We start from the raw sequence: 25,717 nt of genomic DNA, 5'->3' as shown, positions 1-25,717 counted from the left end.
TACAGATCCTTGCGACATGGGGCTGTGCATTATCATGCTGAAACATGAGGTGATGGCTGCGGATGAATGGCATGACAATGGGCCTCAGGATCTCATCACGGTATCTCTGCATTCACATTGCCATCGATAAAATGCAATTGTGTTTTTTATCCGTAGTTTATGGTATGGGCAGGCATAAGCTAACTCCAACGACCACCACACTTAACATGTATTTTTCTTTGTATTTTTAAAACAACATTTGAGGCCTTTTCTCTAACGGCCAATTTTGTGATATCGCAATTGGGACATAGTTTCAGTCTTGTCCCATGCACCTGTGTAATGATCTGCTGTTTAATCAGCCCATATGCCACACCTGTCAGGTGGATGGATTATCTTGGTAAAAGAGAACTGTTCACTAACAGGGATGTCAACACATTTGTGCATTTGAGTGAAATAAACTTTTTGTGCATATCTATTTCTCATTTCAGTTCATGAAACACCGGACCCTGTCATTTTTTAGCCAATTGGTAGTTTCAGTCTTGTCCCATCGCTTCCCATTGACATGCGCCCTCAAACACGACCCTGTCAAGCCACACTGCTTCTTGACATGCTGCTCGCTTAACCTGGAAGCCAGCCGCACCAATGTGTCAGAGGAAACGCCGTACAGCTGGCAACCAAAGTCAGCGTGCATGCGCCCGGCCTGCCACAAGGAGTCACTTGTGCGCAATGGGACAAGGACATCCCGGCTGGCCAAACCCTCCCCTAACCCGGTATGACGCTGGGCCATTTGTGCGCCAGTCATGGGTCTCTTGATCGCGGTCGGCTGCAACCCAGCCCAGGATCGAACCCGGGTCTGTAGTGACTCCTCAAGCACTTTGACACAGTTCCTTAGACCGCTGCGCCACTCGGGAGGCCAACACCTTACATGTTGCATTTTATATTTTTGTTCAGTGTATATTTAAAGATCAAAACACCAATTCTAAGAAGAATCATTGCAATAAGCTGCTTTAGCTACATCTTTGCATGTTTGGGAAGATTGTACTGTAGCCTATGTGGACAGATGTGAAGCCACAGGCTAATGGTCAGCGTCTACTGACCTTTTACATTCACTGAAGCCACAGGCTAGTGGTCAGCGTCTACTGACCTTATACATTCAGCGTCTGCAATCTCCCAGAGGGAATGTGATGATTTACAGCCTCATAAAACAGCCATCTGGGGTCTGTGCGTGTATGTGGTTTTACTATCCTTGTGGGGACATTTCTCTGGTCCCCACAAGAACAAAGGCTATTTAGGGTTAGGCTTAGGGGTTTGTGGTTAAAGGTTGTGGTTAGGGGAATAGGATTTTTAGTGGGAATCAATTGTTTGGTCCCCACAAGGATAGTAAAACAAATGTGTGCGTGACACCATCGCACCGATCTCATAATGACCCAGCCTCCACAGGAAACCTTGTTGTTCTTACGCTGTTAAACTTCCTAGTCTAATGACGTATTCACTCAGCTATTCCTAATGGGAATGTGAGATAACAAGTTTCCAAGACACCTGACCGACTGCCATTTTACCACTCCTTGTCACTGTCAGTGACGTTGACCACTATGGAATGTGCTGGAGCCTGCTAACTAAAGTTATTTTTAAACTGTAACTTGCACCGTTCCACACTATTAGTTCAACTTTAACTCAAGGATCTATACCACTCCTCTGACTTGTAAATGTAATTTGTGCCCTGCTTTCCACCAGCTTGAAATGTACCGAACCGTAAAGTATTGTTGTAGTTTGAACTACTTTGACACATTCCATTCCATTACTATTCTTTTCAATTCATCCTCAGTTGGCATTGTGTGTTTAGTAATCTGTCACAGGGAACTGTTTTTCACATTTTTCACAGGAATGAAGATGACACAATTTAGTAATTACTTCAGCAGTTAGCTCCCCTGACTGGAGAAAACACTCAATGTGTGTATGTTTTGTTTGCATCCCCCCTGCCTCCAACTAAATCTACAAAGACTTGATTTTTCTAAACAAGGTAACATACTGGAGTCTAGTGGTAGTGATACCTCTGGTTGCTTTCATAATTAAACCCGCTCCTCTCCTTTGTCTTTTCATCCTGTCCCCCACTGGCTGTTATCTGTGTTTGTGGTTCCCATGGAGGTGTTATCAGGGCTCCCTGGGCTGGCCTGGCCTGCTGCCTATCAGCCAGTCTCCAGAGTCTGCCTCCCCCTGTCCTGTCGCCAGCACACGGCACACACTGTCCCTAAGGTGTGTCTGTCTGTGTGTTCAATGAGAACACAGGGGAGTGGGGAGGAGGGACATGAGAGGGGGCGCTGTTATCTGACTGTCCAGGGAGCTTAGATAAGTGAACTCCCTTCTTTTTCCTCCCCATTTTGTGATATCCAATTGGTAGTTAGTCTTGTCCCATTGCTGCAACTCCCCTATGGACTCGGGAGAGGCGAAGGTCGAGAGCTATGCCTCCTCCGAAACAAGACCCTGCCAAGCCGCACTGCTCCTTGACACAAAGCTTGCTTAACCCCAGAAGCCAGCCACACCAATGTGTTGGAGGAAAGACCGTCCAGCTGGCAACCGAAGTCAGCTTGCAGGCGCCCAACCCGCCACAAGGAGTCGCTAGAGTGCGAGGAAATCCCGGTCAAACCCTCCACTAACCCAGACGACACTCGGCTAATCTTGTGCTGCCTCTTGGGTCTCCCGGTCACGGCCAGCTGGGATCAAACCCGGGTCTTTAGTGACGCGTCAAGCACTGCGATGCAGTGCCTTAGACCCCTACGCCACTTAGGATGCGAACTCCGATCTTCAAGGGATGGCAAAAGGAGAGGGGGAAGGAGAGAGGGTGTGTAGTTAGGTATTGGTATTTTATTAGGATCCCCATTAGCTATTGCAAAAGGAGCAGAATGTAGTGTTTTATCTCCAGAGCAGAGACCGAGGGCTAGACAAGCAGCAGCTGTTGAAAGCCGGCCAAATTGTAAGATGATAATGCAGAGCAGCTTATAAATAAGCATCTATTCTAGGGACATGGTCTTCCTCCTTTCAGGGACATTTAAGTCTCAGGGTGTGTGTCAATGGTGTGTGTGTGTCTTGTGTGTGTTGTGATTACTGGTGTGTTTAAGTGTGTGTGTGTGTGTGTGTGTGTGTGTGTGTGTGTGTGTGTGTGTACTAGAGGCGTCTTGTACTTTTCACTGCTTATTTGCTCAGCATATGCCGTTATCCAAGTCTGATTAGCATATTACCCCTTAAGAATACATTTGCTGTTTTTCTTGTTAAGTGAATTAGGCTACATACGGCCGTGGCCCTGTTACTACTTTATTAGCTACTGCTACTAGGCCTTCTGCAACACACACACACACACACACACACACACACACCTATTTCTCAGGGCAGCAGAGACGGGCTGTTAATAGTAATAATTCCAGGCTCCTTGGTAAGGCAGGTTGTCAAAGCTGAGGCTGTCACAGCTGAGGTCAGTGTCATGATGATGTCCTCCTGATGTCTCATTTTCAGCCCTGTAACGTAACCCTGGACACATTTTCTGGATGTCTTTAATCCAGTGGGACTAAATGCATACACTCCCATAGGCATGCGTTCCTCAGTGCTCTGTTTAATGGACTGTAGTGGGGAAGTAAAACATAAGTCATTTGTCAATTATGTCCAAACAGCCTTCAGGTCATTCGTTCTGAGAATTGATGACATTGCCATGTGGGTACCTGGCTAGCTGAGCATTCAGCCTACATTATAGCGCATTGTGTATGAATCACCAATTAGCCAACACAAAACAAACCACAACCCACAGAACACTGAACACTTACAGATATGCTACACATTGGATTGGCTTCACTCGCTGGGGAGATGTTTGGCGGTTGGTGGAGCAGCGTTCATGTTCAACAGTTCTAGTGCCATGAAGTCATGTCCGTAATGCATAGGTCAGGCGGAGGAGTTGACAGGCTCCAACACGGTCACAGAGGGTCTGTGAGCAGAGTGTTAATGGAAGAAGTGTTATCAGTAGCTCTTTATTTGCTACAGGGGCCCCAGACTGCCATGAGAGCTTAATCCCAGCAGAGCAGCGACAGAACAGACTCAGCCCACCCAGGAAAAATTGTGCCGCCAGCCACACTCGCTATTCAAAAGTCCTGTCACTGAGGGCTCTACTCAGCTAAGAAAGGAAGAAGCTCCTATCTATTGCGGCCCTAAAATAACTCCCTCTTTTCTTGAAAATGTTTCTTTTATAAGAACGAAGACCAAATCTCAGTGTTTTTAGTTTTTTTTTAAATTCCAGGCTTGTTAATTTCCCAGCCGGTATCTTGCTGTCTCAGCGTGAGGAGCAGGATGTTGTCTTCCTATCAGATCCACAAACATATTCCCCCTCCAATCACACACACTTGTTTGTTGTCAGTCACCCACTTTTCTTCTTGACAAGACCTCTCAAAGTAATACGGCTTTAACTTGGTGTTTTTACATAAACGGACAGAGACATGTTCTTCATGAGACACTTTTGCAGAGATACAAAGACTACCTCAACAAAAGTAAACACACACTAGCAAACACACTCTCACCATGCCTGACATGCTTTCCTTCTCTACATGCTTGTTTCCGCATCGTTAGCCCTGGAGTCTGAAACAGCCTTGTCCTAGAGACCTATAGCCTCAGTCTATAAGACCCATATACACACACTGAGGCTCTTTTGGGTGGCCTCAGCCAGACTATGTAGCCAACGGTTAATCAGAGGTCTTTATCTTGGCTAGCAGAGCCAGAGCATGGCAGATAGAGACTGTCGTTGGGCTTTAACCTCTAGGGTTTATTAGTGTCTGTTGGGTCTAGTGTTGCTGCTGCTACTGCCACTGCTGCACTGCTTAAACTCACTTCCTACTCTAAGACCTCTCAGGATCAAACCGGTTCAGTGACTTACAGATGCCAGCCAACGCCATTCTGAAATATTGTAAGTCGATAAGGAGGATAAGAGAACACAACAGCGTTCCACCACTGATAGAATGTGTTCTACTGTGAGGACATGATGCTGCTCCAGTCATATCACGCCGTGACACTGGCATGTGTTGCCTCACTACTTCATCTGTGTACGTGTGTGTAGGCACTGAGAATGTGTGGTAATGTTATCTGTGCTAGAAAATAGTTTTCTCAGTATAGTAGCTAGCTGTGTAGAGTGCATAGGCACAGAAAATCTGGAATATGCTGACTGACATTATTTTCATCATGAACTTAAAACAACATGGTTTTAGTTGTTGTCACTGGCACTTCAATTTGTGGTTGCTTTCATTGGTCTCTATCCTCCAGGCCCCTGTTTTAAGATCTCAGTTTTAATAAAGGCATCTCCCTCCCTTTGCTGGATTCCAGCCGATGATTCTTCCTTCCTTTACCACAAAGATAATAAACCGCTGCGCAACATGTCATTATTTTACAAATCCCCATTCTTCCTTCCTCCCCCTGCTTAGCCTTTCTCTCTCTTCTTTCACCTCCCCCCTCTCCGCCGTCTCTCAAGTGTCAGAGCGGCAGCAGCATTCTCAGTAGGATCAGTTGCCAGGAGACAGGATTCTCTCCCCATTGTGCTGTTATAAAGGGGGTCTACAATCAGCACGACTGGGGAGAATCTGGGGCCCTGGGGACCTACACTCCACATTCAGGGGTGTAGGTGGGAGGACTGCTGGGGGGACAGAGGGAAGAGTAGAGGGGTGTACAGGGTGGGGTTGGGGAGGCTCTGACACACAATTCCCATCAGCCAGTGCTGGTCGCCATGTAATCCTGCTGGGAAATGCTGTGTCAGACAGACACAAATAGTCATTTGAATAGTTTTTAATTAGCTAATCAGTGTACCTCCGTTCCCACTGTTAGCTTCCCTCCCCCTCTAGACTCACACTCAACAAACACACCGCAACAGGAGGCAGGCAGTTCCCAACTAATGTGGTCACAATTTTGCAAGGATTATGTGTGCATTTACCCACATTTACAAGCAGGTTCATCTTCATAGTGGTCCTTTTCTTGAGACCGTAGTAATAGGCTCTCTTATCACCCTCTTTGCAGTTAGAGACCAGAGTCGTTTCCCTGAGCCAGGCTGCCGTTACTCTGAATAAAGATAGAAGGAAATCTCATATTATAAACTTGGTGGTTCAAGCCCTGAATGCTGATTGGCTGACAGTCGTGGTATATCACCCTGTATACTACGCGTATGACAAAGCATTTATTTTTACTGCTCTAATTATGTTGGTAACCAGTTTACAATAGCAATAAGGCACCGCGGGTGTGTGTTGCGGAGTGCCTGGATACAGCTGCTAGCCGTGGTATATTGGCCATATACCACACCCCTCGTGCCTTATTGCTTAAATATAAGCCATTGATTACGCACACACACACAGAGCCCTATCTCACTGGGCCTCAGTCACAGCACAGTGGAATAGAGGCCATTTCCCAATCACTTGGCCGTGTGTGTTCAGTGTTAATCAGTAACCTCCTTGTCTGTCTGTGTCAGTGTTATGCAGGGTAGGCTGTTTTGTTACTCTGGTTTAAGTGGGTGTTGTAGCGAGGTGATTATGTTGAAATTATGTTCCAGCTGTTGGAACATCCACATGTCATAGAACCATAGAACGGTTCTCTCTGGCAGCGCTGGGTTCCACCTACTTAGTAAGAATTGTTGTCCTTCATTGTTATGGCTCTAGTTGCCACGTGAAAGGATCTAGCATAATCTAGCATAATCTATCCGCCACTACTTTCATTGTCCGTAAATATATATTGTTTGCCATTTCGTGTTTCATCGTTATTTACTTCCCAGGAATTGATTTCCCATCGGCTTATCTAGCAGATAATCTTTGGTCAGAGCTCATTGTCATGCTACACCATGTGATGCCAGTTAATTCCCATTCTATTGCTTGTTTATTAAAATGATTGTTTAGTGTGCTCATATCTCCAATCTCCATTACAGTAATTTGAATGGTCTATGAAAAGCCACAGCCATCTGGGTGTTTTTATATGTAGTGTGAAAGATGTCCTGAATGTCTTTTCACTACATTAATTACGAAGGGACTTGAGCAGTGTGGAATACAGATTGGCTCATAACCCATTAGCTTCACTTGCATTTTTATGTGGCTATTACTGGCTAATCAAAAATCAGACACGTCCCCCCCCCGCCTTTCTGCCCAATGGTTTTAAGTGGAGTTCAAAGTGTCTGTCTGGTGGTTGAGGGAGGGGGGATTTTTTTTTAATGTCAGTTGACTACTTTCCTTTTTACTTCTGTAGTTTGAGGGTACTGTATAGGCACGTTTCCAAGCACTGGGAGTAGGCTATTACCCAAGGGAGAGGAGGGGAGAGGTAGTGGTAGCATACTTATCAGAATTGCCAACAACCGGATATATCCGGTTTTCAGGGATACAGCTAATTCAATCTAGCTTCCTTTTCCGCTGGAAACCTGATGTGGGAACTCCGCTCAGGCCTGTTCTTTTACGCCTGCTACGTTAGGATAGGGAGGTAGTGTTGGTCATACACTGCACTGTTCTCATCTGAACCCTCATAACATGCATGGCACATTTACTGGAAAGCTTAAATGTGATCAGATGATGGCATGAAATATCACTTTTCCCCTAGTGTGTATGGTGGTTGAGAGGGGGAGAGACGTCCGTGAGTATCAACTGTAATAAAGACAAAAGCAGCCCAAGGTCATCGAGGTCCCAGACTCATCAATTAGATAAAAAACAACTACATTGGTGCTCCCTGATAAAACGTCAGAGATAACAATTCCCTGATAAACAGTTCCAGGTGAATGGAATTTGTTTTGAAAATGTCATTTCAGTTTTTTGCATGTAGGCTGTTTCTCTGGTATTCACTGATGATAAATGCATACATAGCTCTGTCACATAGACGTCAGGCTCTCTGTGTTGACTTTGATAGACATTCATCTCACTTTGTTTCTATTGCTCTCATTTCACTGGCGTTGTTGTCTGCTGCTCAGGGCTGTGACTGAGTCGCTGTGAACAAGGACGTCTGTCAGATCCAATGGACAACAGAATCAGCTACCGCAGCAATGTGGGGTTCATGGCTGTTAGAGCTTAGTGTTCTGTGACCATATAAAATGCTCGAAGGGCCTTCTCGCTCTCCACAATAGCGGGTGTGACTGAGACTGGGCTGTGTGGTGTGATTATTATTATATTATATATATTATATATTATCCCAGTCTGTCATGCCCCAGAGGGAGGTGAGGCGACGGGGTTGGAGATTGAGATGATGAAGGTCTTGAGAGCAGTGAGGGCGGTGCACCTGTATCACTAACTAGGCCAAACCTTCAGGACTATTGTGCTGACAACACTCTCACCACAAACACAATGTGCCTTCAGTTCAAAGAATGACACAAGGGATGTTCCAAGGGTAATTTAAGGGAATTCCACTCCTATTTGCATTGTGCTTTTCATTCTTGTTCAACCTCCTGTTGATTGTGAACCATTATGTAATGGGGACTATACTGTGTGTGTGTGTGTGTGTGTGTGTAGTATTCTCATCACCATGGAAATTATAATTTGGGAGCTTTGTATATGTGTTATGATATCCCTTGGCTGTCTAGGGTGGAGAAACATCTGCAACACACAACATCCCTCCACACAACCCTCCACATTGCAGACAAACGAGGGGAGAACAGAAAACGGACTTTCAGCATAAAGGCTTCATAAAGCATTCATATAGGCTTCATAAGCACTGCATAAATGGGTCACAAATCATCTGTAACCATATTTCATGCTCTATAAAATATGAATAAATGTGAAATGTATTGATGGTTGTCACATAGCTATGCCACATTAATCTTTATAGAGCGTGATATGGTTATAGGTTGATTTGTGAAGCATCGATGTAGTGCTTTATGAAGATACCCTTCAAATAAAGCAGGATGGAAAATTCTGTGTCATATGTCTTCTGTTGGGGTTCTTGGATGCTGCGTGCCCCCTACCAAATCAAAATGTATTGGTTACATATACATATTTAGCAGATGTTATTGCGGGTGCAGCACATTTCTTGTGATCCTAGCTCCAACAGTGCAGTAGTATCTAACAATTCACAACAATACACACATCTAAAAGTAAAAGAATGGAATTAAGAAATGTATAAATATTAGGACGATCATGTCGGAGTGGCATTGACTAAATATAGTACAATAGAATACAGTATATACATATAAGATGAGTAAAGCACTATGTAAACATTATTAAAGTGGCCTGTGATTCCACATCTATGTATATAGGGCAGCAGCCTCTATGTTGCAGGGTTGAGTAGCAGGGTGGTAGCCGGCTAGTGATGGCTATTTAACAGTGGCCTTGAGATGGAAGCTGTTTTTCAGTTCTGGATGATAGCGGGGTGAACAGGCCGTGGCTCAGGTGGTTGATGATCATTTTTGGCCTTCCTGTGACGACAGGTGCTGTAGATGTCCTGGAGGGCAGGCAGTGTGCCCCCGGTGATGCGTTGGGCAGATCGTATCACCCTCTGGAGAGTCCTGCGATTGCGGGTGGTGCAGTTGCTGTACCAGGCGGTGATGCCTGGTACACGTTTGTGAGGGTCTTGGGCCAGGCCGAATTTCTTCAGCCTCCTGAAGTTGAAGAGGCACTATTGCGTCTCCGTCACCACACTGTCTGTGTGGGTGGACCATTTCAGATTGTCCATGATGTGTACGCAGAGGAACTTGAAGCATTCTACCTCTCCACTGCGGTCCTGACGACGCAGATGGGGCGTGCTCCCTCTGCTGTTTCCTGAAGTCCACCATCAGCTCCTTCGTTTTTATGTTGGCACCACTCTGCCAGGGCCTTCACCTCCTCCCTGTAGTCTGTCTCGTCATTGTTGGTAATCAGGCCTACTACTGTTGTCTGCAAACCTGATTGTGTTGGAGGCGTGCATGGCCATGCAGTCATGGGTGTAAAGGGATTACAGGATGGGGCTGAGCGTGCACCTTTGTAGGGCCCCTGTGTTGAGGATCCTAACTTCACCACCTGGGGGCAGCCCGCCAGGAAGTCCAGGACCCAGTTGCACAGGGCGACGTTCAGACCAAGGGCCCCGAGATTAACGATGAGCTTGGAGGGTACTATGGTGTCCGTGTAAGCGTCAGTGTTTGGCTTCTGTCTTTGAGCTCATCAGTCTGTTGGTAATCCTGTCGAACGCGGCGGTGTAGTGGAGCTGCATAAGTGTTGCTCTCCACTTTCTGGAGGATCAGTGGAATTAGAGTATGTTAGCTGAAGAGATGGAGAAAACACCAGTGCACATTGAACGTGGTTTGTTAGCTCCCAGCACTGTGGCATTGTTGGCACTGTGTTTGTTGTTTAACTCTGGCTGGCTCATTAGCTAAGGTTACGTGACGTGTGTGAACATACACTTTGTTTACTTAGCGAGGTTCATTGTTTACCTAGCTAGCTTATGTCTTAAGCTAAAGTGTACTGTTAGCTAGGTAGCTAACGTTAGCTGGCTGGTTCCCTAGCTGATGTTATTTGTGTCCCAGAGCCGTTTACTTTTCTAGTTACAGCCTAGCTAGCTAACATTGAACCTGGTTGGTTAGCTCCCAGCACTGTGGCATAGTTGGCACTGTTCATTGTTGTTTAACTAGCTAACGTTAGCTGGCTGGCTCGTTAGCTAACGTTACATGATGTGTGTACAACACCCGTTGAATATGGCCGGTGTCAGTAAAAGTCTGCAAAAAGTGTAATGAAATTGTTGCCAGCAGAGCTGGTTAGGCTGTTTTCATGTTATCCATGGGTAAACAAATCATTGGTCAGAGCGTGAAGTGCGTGCCCCGAGAGCGTAACGAGATGGGTGGGGCTTAAGCTTAAGAGGGTGTGAATGATGCTGAATGGGTGTAGATAAAGAATAACTTCACTAGATACCAAAACATTCAAAGGCCATTTTCTCAAAAGTGAGGTTACAAGTTCATCAACTTTCAAAGTAGAATTACTTTCCCATTGTTCCTCAAATGCAATGTGTGATATACCATTTTGTAGAGTCTCTACTTTTATCCAATGTAAAAAATGAAATAAAAATTCAAATTTTGCTACATAAGCTGAATCCAGGTGGTTAGTCACATTTGCGCTGGGGGGTATGAACAAAGAATCCAATTCGGGGAAAGTTGTAATGCTGGTTTCTTACCGCCGCTCTGATATCCCAAAGTTATTTCCGGCTGTATGTAATAACACAAAAAACATTCTGGGCTAATAATGTAAGAAATAACACACAAAATACTGCAAAGTTGCTTAGGAGCTAGAAGCAGAGCAGCAGTGTCTGTCTGCGCCATCTCCTTATCTCCCTACCACCAAATGACACACAGATGACTTTAAAACATTGGGCTGGCAGAACATGCAGCAGGGGTGTACGATTGATGAAACTCACTCTGGGTTTGAACTGCCCATGGCCCGCATCCAAAACCTGCTCCAGCTCCCTGCTTACTTTTAGATTACAGAATGCAGTTTCAACCCAGGCTCGTGTGTGTGTGTGTGTGTGTGTGTGTGTGTGTGTGTGTGTGTGTGTGTGTGTGTGTGTGTGTGTGTGTGTGTGTGTGTGTGTGTGTGTGTGTGTGTGTGTGTGTGTGTGTGTGTGTGTGTGTGTGTGTGTGCACTAATTCAGATTTGTTTCACCAGGTTGTAGTAAAAATGTATTTTCTGTACACAGTATCATTTCAATGCTATTGAATTATACACAACTAGTAATCTGTGAGCCACATCGAGGGGATATAGCCTAGCAGACTAGTTTTAAAAAAGCTGCAATTTTAGTTTAGACAGTGGAAGGCGACTGACTGTCAAAAGGATTTTTCTATGTGGTGGCAGCATGTGACAACTCCATTCTCTATAGACTGTGGTTCCATGCTGAGGGCTTAAAGCTCTTATTAAATTGAATGGTGAAAATCTTTAGCTCCGTTGATGTCACCAGGAAAATATGTTTCTTCATTCTAAGAATAACTCCTTGAGAAACATGATGCTCCATTTGGGTGATGAGAAGAGCTACACTTTTATTTATTTTTATTTTTATACATAACCTATTCGGCCTGCTTTATTATAAACCTCTTCCCTGTGTAGTTCACATTTTACAAAGATGTGTTTTGCCTTTATTGAAGTAGCACTTGACCTCATAATAACAATTTTATGAAGGCTCTATTTCAAAGATTTGAAATAATCCAGTTAACCAAAATACTGATTTTTAAACCTTAAAGTAACTGTCAAGTGAAGTTATGACTTTTAAATGTTGTTATTCTGTTAACTCCTACTCAAATAATGTTGTTTACTCGTATTTGTGTCCAAACCATAAATTGGAGAAAAACCCTACCTCAAAGTAGGGCTGGGTGATACGGCCTAAAACTCAAATCTCTATTCTTTTTTTTCCAAACCGTCACAATATATAGCTCGTTTAAATATATATATTTTTCTCTCTAAATAAGATTTGTACAATTTTAAAAGGTCAAATAGACCTCATTTAAAACAGTCAGCAATAATCTAATGAATTTACTGTTTGTGAAATTATACCGAGACTGAATATACGCTTTCCACAACCGTAAAACATTTCCATTTGAGTCATTTAGCAGACGCTCTTATCCAGAGCGACTTATCATTTGTTTTACCTAGTCGGCTCGGGGATTCGAACCTGCGACACTTTGGTTACTGGCCCAAAGTTCTTAACCACTAGGTTAAATAGTTTTACCTGCTTTTTTTTGCAATAATCACTGATCTGGCTTTCGGGTCTGTCTATAAAAAGGCCCTTTTTTGTTACAAATTTAACCAGACCCTTGCATAATGCACATTCATTAATCATGTAGCAGGTATTATAGAAAATGAACACAGGTCTCATAGAAAATGAACACAGGTCTCATAAACAATCTCTCAAGCACCATCCCTCATGCTAGTGAGTAGCCAGCTAATACTTACATTTCAAGTTTAGCCAACTTGAATCTATTTTCTAGATATCAGTGCAAAACATTTGAATTGTTATGAACACACCCTTCTGTCTCCAACTGTTTGAAAAGCATGCTAGCCTATCCACTTAGTTCAGATGTTGAAAGCAAGTGGCCTACCTTATTTTTCAGAATAAGAACAAGTTGGCAATTTGTTATATTTTATGCTTTTGCATGTTTATAAAACAGACTAAACAAATGGTATAACAATATTTATTTGACAAAAATGCTGCTAGCAGTACGTGGTACCGCAATGCGCGCACGACAAACTGGGCATGCATTTTTCAGAATGAATGTTTATTGGTACATCTGCTTTAGTAGTGTCTGCTCTGCTTGAAATTTGAGGAGATGAAAGATGAACTTCTCTATTACAGGAAAATAATGTCTCAATGTGTTTTGGTGTCCATGTGAATGATTCTGTTAGACCGAACCTCAAATGCAAATAGCCATTTGAAATCGCTTGTCAGAGAAGAATAAGTGATCTCTCATCTTGTTGTTGTGAGTGGTAGAGGGAGGGGCTTTGGGGGTGTATGTAAAGAGACAAAGCGAGATGTTTCTCTCTCACCAAAATATGTCCAAAATAACCCCAATGCGTTTCTATGTGCTTATTTTGAACATAAGCTTGTCGCTTGCCATCCTGCCTTTTGGGAAAACAACTCCTATTGTTATGGTTGGAGACTTGAGCATCTCCTCATTATATACAGATCTCTGGTGTAAATGGTAAGGTGCACAGTACAGGAGGAGCAATCGAGACAACCAAAAAGACAACAAGAGAAGAAGTGGACATAAATACTAATAAAAACAAAAAATACAAAAAAACTTGATTCTGAGATACAGGCATTTGGAATATCGCGAGAACATACATTTGAATTAATTTTATGTATCGCCTATCCCTACCTCAAAGTTGCGTCTACATTTTAGTCATATAGTAGACACTCTTATCCAGAGTGACTTACAATTAGTTAGTTCATTTTAAGATGGCTCGGTGAGACACACATATCAGTCGTAGCAAGTATATTTTCCCCCTAAAATAGTTAACAGCAAAGCCAGTGCTCTTTTTATTTCTCTTTTTTTGTGGGGGTGCCGTGGGATTCATTCAACATACCCATTATCAGGGAGGTGGGAAGGCCAAGAGACCAGGGGTGGCAGAACAGAATGGTGGTTGGGGAGTAGAGTTTGAGCACATATAAAACTAAATGAAAAAACGTGTATCTCAAACAATGTGTCTCAAATAATGTGTCCTCAAATAGGATTATGTCATCCTCGTGAGCAGGATGAGCTGGCCAATCGGCGGTCTACTCGTATTAATATTTTTTATGACTGGTATGCGCCCACACAATTGTGACACGAAAAGCTGTTTGACTGGGCTGAGGAAAAAAACGATTTCACTCGTATTATAATTAATGATAGATCATATTTGATAGAAATGTGGTAACACTGGACAGTTACTTTTAACTGAAACAGAAGTGTGAACAACGAGGCACTGATTTGTTTTAGAAGTAACATCATAGACTTAGTCATTCTAATTCGATCTTTAGCCCCAATGTGCTAATGAAGGGAATGCCATGCAATCAGTGTGTGCTATTAGGCTAATGATCTTCCTCTCCCTCCCTCTCTGTGTCCAGGTGTAGCCCATGGCCTGGAGATCACGTCCCAGGGACCCACGTCCATAGAGAAGGCCAGCAGTGAGAGTGTCAAGCTGGATTGTCAGTTTTCTCTGGCCCCCGTGGACTCTGGCCCCCTGGACATCGAATGGAGCCTGCTGGCCTCCGACAACCAGAAAGAGGATAAAGTGGTGTGTGTTTAATGGGGTCCTTCCGAGTGGTGTTTTTTCTTTCATCCATGAAAAAAGGGTTTGGGGGTTATTCCTTCTTTTGGTATGTCAGAATTCATCATATTGTGTTGGAACTATCCAGTGTTTCAACAGAAGTGTTATGTGAGAGCTGGGACAATAAACCAAAAATGACTGACATTGGCTTCCTTTTAGCGAAGCATTTTGTGTACGTCAGTAATTCTAGTTAATTAGCTACACAACGTTCCTGTAGATTATTCTAAAACCATTATTTGGTCAACAGTAATAGTCTATGCATAATGTTGATTCTGCTATGAATGCATCTGCCTGTCCCTCTTTCACTGTCGGCTGCTGACTCTCACTCCCTCTCCACACTGTGCGCACGGAGGAGGGCGAGATGCATTCTGAGAAGCACAAAATGCTATTGAGGGATAAATACTGTTCTCTTTACAGAGAGGAGAGACACAGCTTTCTGTCAGTGTCTGTATATATAATGTATTTCTCACCTCTGGTTTTGATGCGCCTGCGGACCGAATAGGCCTACATCATATAGCCTAGCAATGGAACGTCTAGCTAAGTGATTTGAATTCCCACTTCCTCAGGTGGTGAGTAATGTAGCCTATAATCCAATATGCTCAAAGATGACGGAAATTCTCTGAAGAGACAAAAATATATCTGATCATTCTGGATCCTATTTTGACAGGTTGGACCTCAAAATGCATGCATTTCCTGGATATGTTCGATGAAATACAATACATGACCAAAAGTATGTGGCCACCTGCTCGTCGAACATCTCATTCCAAAATCATGGGCATTAGTATGGAGTTTGTTCACCCTTTGCTGCTATAACAACCTCCACTCTTCTTCAAAGGCTTTCCACTAGATGTTGGAACATTGCTGCGGGGACTTGCTTACATTCAGCCACAACAGAATTAGTGAGGTCGGCCACTGATGTTGGGCGATTAGGCCTGGCTCACAGTCGGCGTTCCAATTCATCCCAAAGGTGTTCGGTGGGGTTGAGATCAGGGCTCTGTGCAGGCCTGTCAAGTTCTTGCACACCGATCTCGACAAAGCATTTCTGTATGGGCCTCACTTTGTCCACGGGGCGTTATCATGATGGAACAGGAAAGGGCCTTACCCAAATTATTGCAACAAAGTTGGAAGCACAAAATCATCTAGATTGTCATTGTGTGCTGTAGCATTAAGATTTCCCTTCACTAGAAGAACTAAGGGGCCTTGCCCGAACCATGAAAAACAGCCCCATACCATTATTCCTCCTCCACCAAACTTTACAGTTCGCACTATGCATTTGGGAAGGTAGCGTTCTCCTAGTATCTGCCAAACACAGATTCATCCATCGGACTGCCTGATGGTGAAGCATGATTCATCACTCCAGAGAACGCGTTTCCACTGCTCCAGAGTCCAATGGTGTTGAGCTTTACACCAAACCAGCCAACGTTTGGCATTGCGTATGGTGATCTTAGGCTTGCGTGCGGCTGCTCGGCCATGGAAACCCATTTCATGAAGCTCCCAACAAACAGTTATTGTGCTGACGTTGCTTCCAGACTTCGTTTTGAACTTGGTAGTGAGGGTTGCAACTGAAGACAAGATGATTTTTACGTTCTTAAGTGATCCCATTCTGTGAGCATGTGTGGCCTGCCACTTCGCGGCTGAGCCGTTGTTACTCCTAGACGTTTTTACATCACAATAACAGCAATTTCAGTTGACCGGGGCTGCTTTGACGAACTGATTTGTTGGAAAGTTGGCATCCTATGACGGTGTCACGTTAAAAGTCACTGAGCTTTTCAGTAAGAACATTCTACTGCCAATGTTTGTCTATGGAGATTGCATGGCTGTGTGCTCAATTTTATACACTTGTCATCAACGGCTGAAATAGCCAAATCCACTAATTTGAAGACGTGTCCACCTACTTTTTTATATATACAGTTGATGTTGGAGGTTTTCATACAGTGGGGCAAAAAAGTATTTAGTCAGCCACCAATTGTGCAAGTTCTCCCACTTAAAAAGATGAGGCCTGTAATTTTCATCATAGGTACACTTCAACTATGACAGAAAAAATTAGGGAAAGAAATCCAGAAAATCACATTGTAAGATTTTTTTTAATGAATTTATTTGCAAATTATGGTGGAAATAAGTATTTGGTCAATAACAAAAGTTTATTTCAATACTTTGTTATATACCCTTTGTTGGCAATGACAGAGGTCAAAACATTTTCTGTAAGTCTTCACAAGGTTTTCACACACGGTTGCTGGTATTTTGGCCCACTCCTCCATGCAGATCTCCTCTAGAGCAGTGATGTTTTGGGGCTGTTGCTGGGCAACACAGACTTTCAACTCCCTCCAAAGATTTTCTATGGGGTTGAGATCTGGAGACTGGCTAGGCCACTCCAGGACCTTGAAATGCTTCTTACGAAGCCACTCCTTCGTTGCCCGGGCGGTGTGTTTGGGATCATTGTCATGCTGAGAGACCCAGCCACTTTTCATCTTTAATGCCCTTGCTGATGGAAGGAGGTTTTCACTCAAAATCTCACGATACATGGCCCCATTCATTCTTTCCTTTACACGGATCAGTCGTCCTGGTCCCTTTGCAGAAAAACAGCCTCAAAGCATGATGTTTCCACCCCCATGCTTCACAGTAGGTATGGTGTTCTTTGGATGCAACTCAGCATTCTTTGTCCTCCAAACATGACGAGTTGAGTTTTTACCAAAAAGTTATATTTTGGTTTCATCTGACCATATGACATTCTCCCAATCTTCTTCTGGATCATCCAAATGCTCTCTAGCAAACTTCAGACGGACCTGGACATGTACTGGCTTAAGAAGGGGGACACGTCTGGCACTGCAGGATTTGAGTCCCTGGCGGCGTAGTGTGTTACTGATGGTAGGCTTTGTTACTTTGGTCCCAGCTCTCTGCAGGTCATTCACTAGGTCCCCCCGTGTGGTTCTAGGATTTTTGCTCACCGTTCTTGTGATCATTTTGACCCCACTGGGTGAGATCTTGCGTGGAGCCCCAGATCGAGGGAGATTATCAGTGGTCTTGTATGTCTTCCATTTCCTAATAACTGCTCCCACAGTTGATTTCTTCAAGCCAAGCTGCTTACCTATTGTAGATTCAGTCTTCCCAGCCTGGTGCAGGTCTACAATTTTGTTTTTGGTGTCCTTTGACAGCTCTTTGGTCTTGGCCATAGTGGAGTTTGGAGTGAGACTGTTTGAGGTTGTGGACAGGTGTCTTTTATAATGATAACAAGTTCAAACAGGTGCCATTAATATAGGTAACGTGGAGGACAGAGGAGCCTCTTAAAGGTCTGTGAGAGACAGAATTCTTGCTTGTTTGTAGGTGACCAAATACTTATTTTCCACCATAATTTGCAAATTCATAAAAAATCCTACAATGTGATTTTCTGGATTTTCTTTCTCATTTTGTCTGTCATAGTTGAAGTGTACCTATGAAAATTACAGGCCTCTCTCATCTTTTTAAGTGGGAGAACTTGCACAATTGGTGGCTGACTAAATACTTTTTTGCCCACACAACCCCCATGACAATAAAAACAGCCGTTCATCTCTTTTACTTGGTGCATGTTTTTAAAGCGTTATAAAATATCCCACATGGGTTTGTGTGTGGCATCGCTCTTTCAGTGTGTGCAAGTGAGCACTGTGCACGCTCGTGAGTGCGTTAGAAGGGGTTTGTGGGGGTGTGTCAGTTGGCTCTTTAACCTCACCCACCTGCTCTCTGCATGGTACCTCTATTGAGTGGAATGCCACCTTCCAGCCGTGCTGTGAGAACCCAGCAGCTCTGTGTACAGGCCGCGTCATCCCTCTGTAGTGTGGAGGCATGGGGTACACAAGGCTGCTGAGAGAATAGACAGATCCACATAGCCCATGCATTGCCTGAAGACATGTAGCTAGAAGCTTATAGAGGGATAGATGGCCTCACTCCAGGCCTCTGAATGGTGGGGGAGTCTCTCCTGTGACTCTCTGTTCCACTCCTCCGCTATTGATGCCTCTGCATCCTCTCTCTATCTCTCTCTCTCTCCTTGTCCCCCATGGCCTGAGTTTTTTTGTTGTTGTCCAGGGCTAGTAGAAGATCAGTAGGAGTCCTTCATTAGCTGTCCCTCTCACCATTCCTCCCTGGCTCCTACTTCCAGCCCAGCCCTACTCTCTCCTCTCCCTCCATTGTCTCTGCAAAATTCAGTTTAAAAAAAAAAATGGGGAGCAGTGCCTCAGGAGAGCTCTATTTGTTTTTGACCTACTTCATTTTATTTAGAATGGGAACCACTGATGATTAATTGGGAGGGGTGGGGGTGGAAGAAGTGGCGTATTTCCCAAAAAATAACATTATTATTATTATAGAGCCGTCATTGTACTCCCCAGGTTTGACATTTCTGTGTAAAGACTACAATGCTCATGTGGATATAACTGTAGAACCCAGTTGTGGGTGGTTTTCCGTTTGTGGTCTACCTCCTCTCTAGTTGTACTCAGCTGTAGACATGTTTTGAATGTTCCATACTCAGAGTTTAGCTTCACTGCTCATTATTTTTGTTTTGACATTCTTTGCGCATCAAACTGTCTTCAATCTTTTACAAGGGCCACAATCTCACCAGACCATTTCTTCATTCACAACGGCCAAGTTTCTATCTTCCTCTGAGCGGGTAGATATTAATTGTCCAATCAGAGGGACACTCAGTGCATAGACAGACAAACACACGCACACAACCTACTTGCGCCCTGGTGGGGTGATGTCATGTGTATTATCAGTAATTAGTGGCCTGTTAAGTTCAGTGGCTGCAGGGCTGGCTTGGTCTATGTGACAGTGCCCAGTAGGATTAGTGCTGGCAAACCAGAGCTGGGGCTACGCTGTACTGGCAGGCTGGACTACTGGATGTCCAGAGAGCGAGAAGGGGGAGGGGTGATGATGGGCCTACACCGTACTGGCTGGCTGGACTACTGGACGTCCAGAGAGTGAGAAGGGGGAGGGGTGATGATGGGCCTACACCGTACTGGCTGGCAAGACTACTGGACGTCCAGAGAGCGATAAGGGGGAGGGGTGATGATGGGGCTACACCGTACTGGCTGGCAAGACTACTGGACGTCCAGAGAGCGATAAGGGGGAGGGGTGATGATGGGCCTACACCGTACTGGCTGGCTGGACTACTGAACGTCAAGAGAGCGAGAAGGGGGAGGGGTGATGATGGGCCTACACCGTACTGGCAGGCTGGACTACTGGACGTCCAGAGAGCGATAAGGGGAGGGGTGATGATGGGCCTACACCGTACTGGCAGGCTGGACTACTGGACGTCCAGAGAGCGAGAAGGGGGAGGGGTGATGATGGGCCTACACCGTACTGGCAGGCTGGACTACTGGACGTCCAGAGAGCGATAAGGGGAGGGGTGATGATGGGCCTACACCGTACTGGCAGGCTGGACTACTGGACGTCCAGAGAGCGAGAAGGGGCAGGGGTGATGATGGGGCTACACCGTACTGGCAGGCTGGACTACTGGACGTCCAGAGAGCGATAAGGGGGAGGGGTGATGATGGGCCTACACCGTACTGGCAGGCTGGACTACTGGACGTCCAGAGAGCGAGAAGGGGGAGGGGTGATGATGGGGCTACACTGTACTGGCAGGCTGGACTACTGGATGTCCAGAGAGCGATAAGGGGGAGGGGTGATGATGGGGCTACACTGTACTGGTAGGCTGGACTACTGGACGTCCAGAGAGCGAGAAGGGGGAGGGGTGATGATGGGCCTACACTGTACTGGCAGGCTGGACTACTGGATGTCCAGAGAGCGAGAAGGGGGAGGGGTGATGATGGGGCTACACTGTACTGGCAGGCTGGACTACTGGATATCCAGAGAGCGAGAAGGGGGAGGGGTGATGATGGGCCTACACTGTACTGGCAGGCTGGACTACTGGGGAGAGCGAGAAGGGGGAGGGGTGATGATGGGCCTACACCGTACTGGCTGGCTGGACTACTGGACGTCCAGAGAGTGAGAAGGGGGAGGGGTGATGATGGGCCTACACCGTACTGGCTGGCAAGACTACTGGACGTCCAGAGAGCGATAAGGGGGAGGGGTGATGATGGGCCTACACCGTACTGGCTGGCTGGACTACTGAACGTCAAGAGAGCGAGAAGGGGGAGGGGTGATGATGGGCCTACACCGTACTGGCAGGCTGGACTACTGGACGTCCAGAGAGCGAGAAGGGGGAGGGGTGATGATGGGGCTACACTGTACTGGCAGGCTGGACTACTGGATGTCCAGAGAGCAAGAAGGGGGAGGGGTGATGATGGGGCTACACTGTACTGGCAGGCTGGACTACTGGATGTCCAGAGAGCGATAAGGGGGAGGGGTGATGATGGGCCTACACCGTACTGGCAGGCTGGACTACTGGACGTCCAGAGAGCGATAAGGGGGAGGGGTGATGATGGGGCTACACTGTACTGGCAGGCTGGACTACTGGACGTCCAGAGAGCGATAAGGGGAGGGGTGATGATGGGCCTACACTGTACTGGCAGGCTGGACTACTGGACGTCCAGAGAGCGATAAGGGGGAGGGGTGATGATGGGCCTACACCGTACTGGCAGGCTGGACTACTGGACGTCCAGAGAGCGAGAAGGGGGAGGGGTGATGATGGGGCTACACTGTACTGGCAGGCTGGACTACTGGATGTCCAGAGAGCGATAAGGGGGAGGGGTGATGATGGGGCTACACTGTACTGGTAGGCTGGACTACTGGACGTCCAGAGAGCGAGAAGGGGGAGGGGTGATGATGGGCCTACACTGTACTGGCAGGCTGGACTACTGGACGTCCAGAGAGCGAGAAGGGGGAGGGGTGATGATGGGGCTACACTGTACTGGCAGGCTGGACTACTGGATATCCAGAGAGCGAGAAGGGGGAGGGGTGATGATGGGGCTACACTGTACTGGCAGGCTGGACTACTGGACGTCCAGAGAGCGAGAAGGGGGAGGGGTGATGATGGGCCTACACTGTACTGGCAGGCTGGACTACTGGACGTCCAGAGAGCGAGAAGGGGGAGGGGTGATGATGGGGCTACACTGTACTGGCAGGCTGGACTACTGGACGTCCAGAGAGCGATAAGGGGAGGGGTGATGCTGGGCCTACACTGTACTGGCAGGCTGAACTACAGGATGTGTGGTACTGATCTACTCTGCTGGAAGTGGGGAGGAGATGGAGGGAGAGTAGATGGGATATATGACAAAAGGAGATAAGGGGAAGTAGCAAAGGAGAGGGAGTGGAGGAGAGAGGAGAGGATGGAATGAGAGGCGTGAAGAAGATATTGAGTGTAGAGGTAGACTGGAGGGAGTGGACCCTTTACGTACCACTCCCTATGACAGACTACTTTGAGTTTGCACAGTCAAACTGGCATTTTTGTATTTCTAAAGTAGGTAAAAAACAATGCACTGCTTGCATCAGAAAATTAATTTGGGAGTTGTGGTCTGTTTATTTCGTATATCCCTACATATCCGAATTCAGGGAATAAGTGAACCATAGCTAATGCACCTCTTTGTTGGCCTGAAATGCCATGCAGAGATAATTAGCATTTAGCGCTCATCGCGGGGACATTACAGATAGGCTGGAAGCAGGTTGCGACCTGAGTATTGTATTCTCAACTACGGTAATGGTAACTACAGTCATGAAAATATATTAATGATAGTTGCCTTTAGCGCTATATTATCAAGGTTAGCTGGGAGAATGGAACGGTAGCTAGCTGCTTCAAATTCCTGGTGGATTGATAAAGGTTTGTGTCCTTGAGGAAAGCACTAGAGCTTTGTTTACTGAAGAAAATCTGACATGAAAGTGTAGTGGTTCAGGTTAAACCTTGAGATTCAATTTGGAGCCAAAGTACATTTCTGAAACTGACTATAGGGGCACGGCTGAGTCAGGAGAAAAGCCCGACTTTACCAAAGACTCAAGAACACTGTCGACAGAGTCAGACAGACCGGGACATTGAGTGTAGTGTACACAGGTGATGCCACTCCCTGTTTTGCCTCTCAAATTAGCCCCACCCTCTCCGTGCAGGGGAGTCACATGACGATGACCTCATCTTTATATGGCCCCATGTAAGTAACCGAACCTTTGTCTCACTCCTGGTGCTGCTACAACCAGTATAATAGAGGTTGTTTCCCTTTTTTTTTTTTTTTTTTTTTACTATTTTCTTTATTAGTTCATTGCTATTTAAGGTGGCTTTAAATGTCCACAAAGGTGCCACCCTAACTAATACAATGTACTATTTTAATTATGAGAAGAGGTCCCTTAGTGCAATATTTTCCCTCAGAGACTTTCAGTCTGACCTCACCAGATGGATACTGTAGTACTGGTCTACCTGTTCTGAATCAGAACTCTGGAATAAACGTGTCCTTGTTTTCAACTCCGCTTGTCTGTTTCTCTTCTCACTAACGTCTGCCCTTTGATTTCCAGTACCTAGGATTTATATAGGATTTGTTTTATTGAGCCACGTTATTACATGTGGTATGTACAAGATAGTGTCTGTGTCAGAAGGAGTGCTTTTTGCCTGTCTTTACCCCAGTGCCTCAGGCAATTTAATTTCCTCTCTTCCACCTTCTCTCATCGCTTTGTTATTGCTGCCTTTGCTCTGATCCCAGTGAAGTTAGTTTGAGGGCTCCATGTCTCTCCTGGGATCCAGGTGGAATGCATTACGGTTTACGTGGCTAATAGATACAAGATGTAGCTTAGCCTACACATCCTTGGCTTGGCAGCCCTGCCGTGGGGTCAACAACAAGGCTCCCCAACCGAGCTGTTAGACATCTCACAGCCCACCATCCCTCCGGTTCTCTTTCTCTTTGTTTTCTTTTCTCTCGCTCCCTCACAGCCCACCGTCTTTCCGTTCTGTTCGTCTCTCTTTCGTTGTTTTCTCTTCCCTTCCGCTCTCCCTTGGACCTCTGTGTTCATTAGGAGGCCTACTCAGTTTTTCCTCTACCCTCATCCAGTGCGTGTGTATGATGGTGATCACTGCACACAACACAAGCCCCCGTCTCTGACAAGCTCCATGGAACATTTAGAATATATTTGTGTATGTGTTGTCTGCCTGCGATGTGAGATAATTGTTTAGCCCTCCCTCCCTCGTTTGTGCCGTGGTTGTGGTGTTTTGTTTACTATGCTCCCGTGCTGCTCGTGTGCGGCTTGTTGTCCGTCGGCTCCACCTTGACTCCATCTTCTGGCTTCTCCTCTGAGCGCTGTGTCGGAGGGGGAGAGACAGGCGGGGGTAGGGGAGATGAAGGTAGGGCTGGGGGCTGTTGCTGAGCTCAGGTCCATAGCGCTCTCTCTTTATGTCTCTGTTGACACAGCAGGTGTTGCTTTGACTCCACAGTAGGGCTTTGTTTGTTCCGTGCCATAGCTCAGCAGCACAGAAAAGAAAGGTCAAAAACAAGCCAGAGCCAGGCATAGGACATTAGGGAGATAACAATACACTGACTCTTCATTTCAGTGTCTGTTGTTTTAGTAAACAGAGAAGGGGGGTGGGCTTTGCACTCACTCTTAATAACCAGCTTTGACTTGTTTTTCTGAAAAGTTGTAACTCCATTACACCCAGCTATCTCCCTCTAATTCTCGGTCTATTCCCTCTCTTTCCCTCCCTCATGTTCTCTTCCTCCCTCCACCCCCAGGTGATCCTGTACTCTGGGGACAGGGCCTATGAGGACTACTACCCTGCAGTGAAGGGGCGGGCCCACTTCAACTCACCTGACCCAAAGAATGGCGACGCTTCCATCAACCTGACTGGTCTGAAGTCCTCAGACACGGGGACCTACCAATGCAAGGTGAAGAAGGCCCCGGGCATCCGCAGCAGAAAGATGCTACTGACTGTCATGGGTGAGTGGGTTTCCATGGATTACATTTTAAACAGCCTCTACTCTGCTATCTACAGTTGAAGTCGGAAGTTTACATACACCTTAGCCAAATATATTTAAACTCAGCTTTTCACAAGGACATTTAATCCTAGTAAGAATTCCCTGGTTAGGTCAGTTAGGATCACTTTATTTTAAGAATTTGAAATGTCAGAATATTAGTAGAGATAGTGATTTATTTCATCACATTCCCAGTGGGTCAGAATTTGACATACACCCAATTAGTATTTGGTAGCATTGCCTTTAAATTGTTTAACTTGGGTCAAAAGTTTTGGGTAGCCTTCCACAGACTTTCCACAATAGGTTAGGTGGATTATGGCCCATTCCACCTGACAGAGCTGGTGTAACTGAGTCAGGTGTGTAGGCCTCCTTGCTTGCACACGCTTTTTCAGTTCTGCCCACAAATTCTCTATGGGATTGAGGTCAGGGCTTTGTGATGGCCACTCCAATACCTCGATTTTGTTGTCCTTAAGCCATTTTGCTACAACTTTGGGGTCATTGTCTATTTGGAAGACCCATTCGCGACCAAGCTTTAACTTCCTGACTGATGTCTTGATTTTGCTTCAATATGTCCACATAATTTTCACTCATGATTCCATCTATTTTGTGAAGTGCACCAGTCCCTACTGCAGTAAAGCACCCCCACAACATGATGCAGCCACCCCCGTGCTTCACGGTGTTCTTCGGCTTGCAAGCATCCCCCTTTTTCCTGCAAACATAATGATGGTCATTATGGCCAAACAGTTCTATTTTGTTTCATCAGACCAGAGGACATTTCTCCAAAAAGTAAAAATGTTGTTCTTATGGGCAGTTGCAAACTGTGGTCTGGCTTTTTTATGGCGATTTTGGCGCCGTGGCTTCTTCCTTGCTGAGGCCTTTCAGGTTATGTCGATATAGGACTTGTTTTACTGTGGATATAGATACTTATGTACCTGTTTCCTCCAGCATCTTCACAAGGTCCTTTGCTGTTGTTCTGGGATTGATTTGCACTTTTCGCACCAAAGTACGTTCAACTCTAGGAGACAGAACGCGTCTCCGTCCTGAGCGGTATGACGGCTGCGTGGTGCCATGGTGTTTATATTTGCGTACTATTGTTTGTACAGATGAACGTGGTACCTTCAGGCATTTGAAAATTTC

The 25,717-nt window shown here is 45.6% G+C and overlaps 1 protein-coding gene across 1 annotated transcript in view; it reads left to right on the top strand.

Annotated features, from left to right (window-relative positions):
* LOC118391164 (coxsackievirus and adenovirus receptor homolog) overlaps window positions 1-25,717 on the top strand; it is a 56,317-nt gene that overhangs the window by 22,891 nt on the left and 7,709 nt on the right. The window contains exons 2-3 of the mRNA XM_035782262.2: window positions 14,512-14,681; window positions 24,341-24,545. Coding sequence (XP_035638155.1) covers window positions 14,512-14,681; window positions 24,341-24,545 — 375 coding nt within the window. The remainder of the gene's footprint in view (window positions 1-14,511; window positions 14,682-24,340; window positions 24,546-25,717) is intronic.

Source organism: Oncorhynchus keta, chromosome 12 (genome assembly GCF_023373465.1).
Source record: "Oncorhynchus keta strain PuntledgeMale-10-30-2019 chromosome 12, Oket_V2, whole genome shotgun sequence".
In the NCBI taxonomy this organism is placed as follows: domain Eukaryota; kingdom Metazoa; phylum Chordata; class Actinopteri; order Salmoniformes; family Salmonidae; genus Oncorhynchus; species Oncorhynchus keta.
The sequence above is the reverse complement of the archived record's forward strand: the minus strand, read 5'-3'. Positions and strand labels throughout refer to the sequence as shown.